The sequence below is a fragment of the Henckelia pumila genome, chromosome 2 (genome assembly GCF_033568475.1).
Source record: "Henckelia pumila isolate YLH828 chromosome 2, ASM3356847v2, whole genome shotgun sequence".
Taxonomy (NCBI): domain Eukaryota; kingdom Viridiplantae; phylum Streptophyta; class Magnoliopsida; order Lamiales; family Gesneriaceae; genus Henckelia; species Henckelia pumila.
In genome coordinates this window covers 103,831,233-103,833,776 of record NC_133121.1, presented here as the reverse complement: position 1 = coordinate 103,833,776, position 2,544 = coordinate 103,831,233, and the positions used below count along the sequence as shown (strand labels likewise).

The 2,544-nt window shown below is 34.8% G+C and overlaps 1 protein-coding gene across 1 annotated transcript; it reads left to right on the top strand.

Annotated features, from left to right (window-relative positions):
* The first annotated feature begins 455 nt into the window (after nucleotides 1-455).
* Nucleotides 456-1,292, top strand: LOC140883073 (wound-induced protein 1). The gene has a single exon (XM_073289381.1). It carries the CDS (start codon nucleotides 680-682, stop codon nucleotides 992-994), a length of 315 nt encoding a protein of 104 aa, XP_073145482.1. The 5' UTR covers nucleotides 456-679; the 3' UTR covers nucleotides 995-1,292.
* Nucleotides 1,293-2,544: the final 1,252 nt, after the last annotated feature.

Sequence of the window (2,544 nt, the reverse complement as noted above, 5' to 3'; positions counted from 1 at the left end):
CATCATTTATACGAAAAAATATTTTAAAAAAAACATTTAAAATATAAATATATCCAGTCTATTTCTTATATAATATCGGTGTATTATTATATTACGAAATTAATGATACATAAACAACCTATATACCAACAAAATAAGTCATGATATAAAAAGTCACTAGTATATATATATTTTTTCAAAATAAGTGCCTTAGTATATCTTAAAATATTATCGGCATAAATTGCCAACTGTAAGTCAATTTAGTCAAACAAGGTTGGCTCGATTGTTTGAGATTTTGTACGCTTCCTTAAAACCCTGCTGCATAATATTTAAATACCCCACCAAATCCACTAACTGCATGCCACGTAAACCCCAATTACACGGGCTAGTGTATTCTCCATTATACCCTTTCCCTTCTCCAAAACCACGAAAACACCACCGACGCATCCCTATAAATGACCCTCCGCCGCAACCTTCCCCGGTCATCCATTTCCCAGCAAAACCTTCAATCTCTCTTCCTCTGCTCTCCCCTTTTCAGGATCTGGCTTTATCTCAGAAAACTCTGGAGGAATCCTTCAACACAGGGGTGGTGACCGCCCTGTATGAGGCCTTAAAGCTCCGCGACGCCGCTAAAATCCAGGAAATCCTCGCCGCAGATCTCGAGTGGTGGTTCCATGGTCCGCCGTCTCACCAGTTTTTGATGCGCGTGCTCACCGGAGACAAGGAATCTCCCTTTCGCTTCGTCCCCCACAGCATCTCCGCCTTTGGCCACATTGTGCTCGCGGAAGGTTTCGACCAGTCCCGATCAATCGCCTGGGTCCACGCCTGGACGGTCACTGATGGGATAATCACCCAGGTCAGGGAGTACTTCAACACATCCCTCACCGTCACGCGTTTCGGCAAATCCGAGCCGTCCGATTTCGGCATTGCTTCCCTCCACTGCCCTTCCCTTTGGGAGAGTAGCTTTCCGGATCGGGTCGGGAAATCCGTGCCCGGTCTCGTGCTCGCTATCTGAAGCGAGCTTCGGCGCTAGGGTTTGATCACGTGTCGATTTATAATATCGTGGATTAATTAAATAAGTGATCGAATCAAAGTGTGTGGGTTCCTATCCTATGGGCTGAGATCTGACTTGGACGGCTGCGATTGATTTTCGTGGGCTCTGATCAGCTACTTTTAGTCCTTATTATTTATTGTGTTTCTAGTATTTACCATTTAGTCGACGATGGTGATCTGGAGATCTTCTATCGTTGATTTTTCTGTGTTTGGTGTTTTGTGTGATGTTCCATTATCTATAAAATGTTGTTTGTGTCAAATCTCTACATTTTTACATCAAGCATATGAAGATGATCGTCTTTTAATTTTCATATTATTTAATAATTCCACCGCAAATGTGATTTTAGTGATTAAAATAAAAATAAATGGTCACAAAGGGGTCGATTTTTATGATTTAATTCAGTCCTATTCACTTGGAGCAAAAATGATACACTTGACAGCGTGGTACTAGTCACGTCTGATTTTTTACATTGTTAATGTACAAACTACAAATGTTTGTGTGACATAAAGACATAATAAATAAAATTTACTAAACACATGTACCACATGTGTAACGTAAATAAAATATACTTAAATACAAAATTATTGAAGATAATGGATAGAGAAAGTAAAAAGATGTTGATAAATATTTCCTACATTTTTTAAATTGGTGATAATAATAAAATATGTCATGAGGGAAAGAGTGATTTTGACCTATTAATAAAGAGTATCGTTTGGTCAGATGTGTAATTCCACGTCGAGCTAATTGATTTTGTTCTTTTTAAAATATATAAAAAAAAAAAAAAAAATTTATGGAGGATAGAAAAAGAGAGGCAGGAAGATATGAGAATTAACATGAAAACATTAAAAGAAAATGATGAATGTTGGTGGAGGCATGTCCTAATCTCGTTGGCTCGTCAGTCTCCATCTATACGTTGGAAAACTTATCAGTTGAGGTAATTATTATAATACGAAATATTATTGAAATTTTATCCATTACACGGCTTTCATTTGAAAATTGAAATGATACGGTATTTTATCCAAGTATATTAATCCCTTCAATTAATATTTTATGTTAATTTGATACGATCGACGTATGAGTTATCAATTTGAATAATTCAATTACCTTACCTTATTTATTTATATATTTTTTAAATTGAGAAGTTTCTTATAAAACGATATCATTTATTCATGAAAAGGTTGATTTAAATCCATATCTAGTGAAAGTTAAAAAAAAAAACGAGATATAGAGTGAAAAATAATATTTATTAACCTAAAAAAAATTATTTTTCATGGATTGTGTCAAATTAAAAATCTGTCTCATCAAATTATTAAGTGAGATGATCTTACAAGATTTTTTGTGTTTTAATAATAATATTAAAAAAATAAAATTTCACAATTTTTTCTATAATAAATATAATAATAGAAAGGGCTCGAAAGGTCATATAATTTGAAGTGATTTGATCAAGATATAAGTAGTTCTAACGTAGATCCCAGGTATTTTTAACGTAGCTATCACTCAATCACATTTTC

What these genes read in the sequence shown, in the direction of transcription:
- LOC140883073 (XM_073289381.1), top strand. Translation starts at nt 680, where the DNA reads ATGCGCGTGCTCACCGGAGACAAGGAATCTCCCTTTCGCTTCGTCCCC.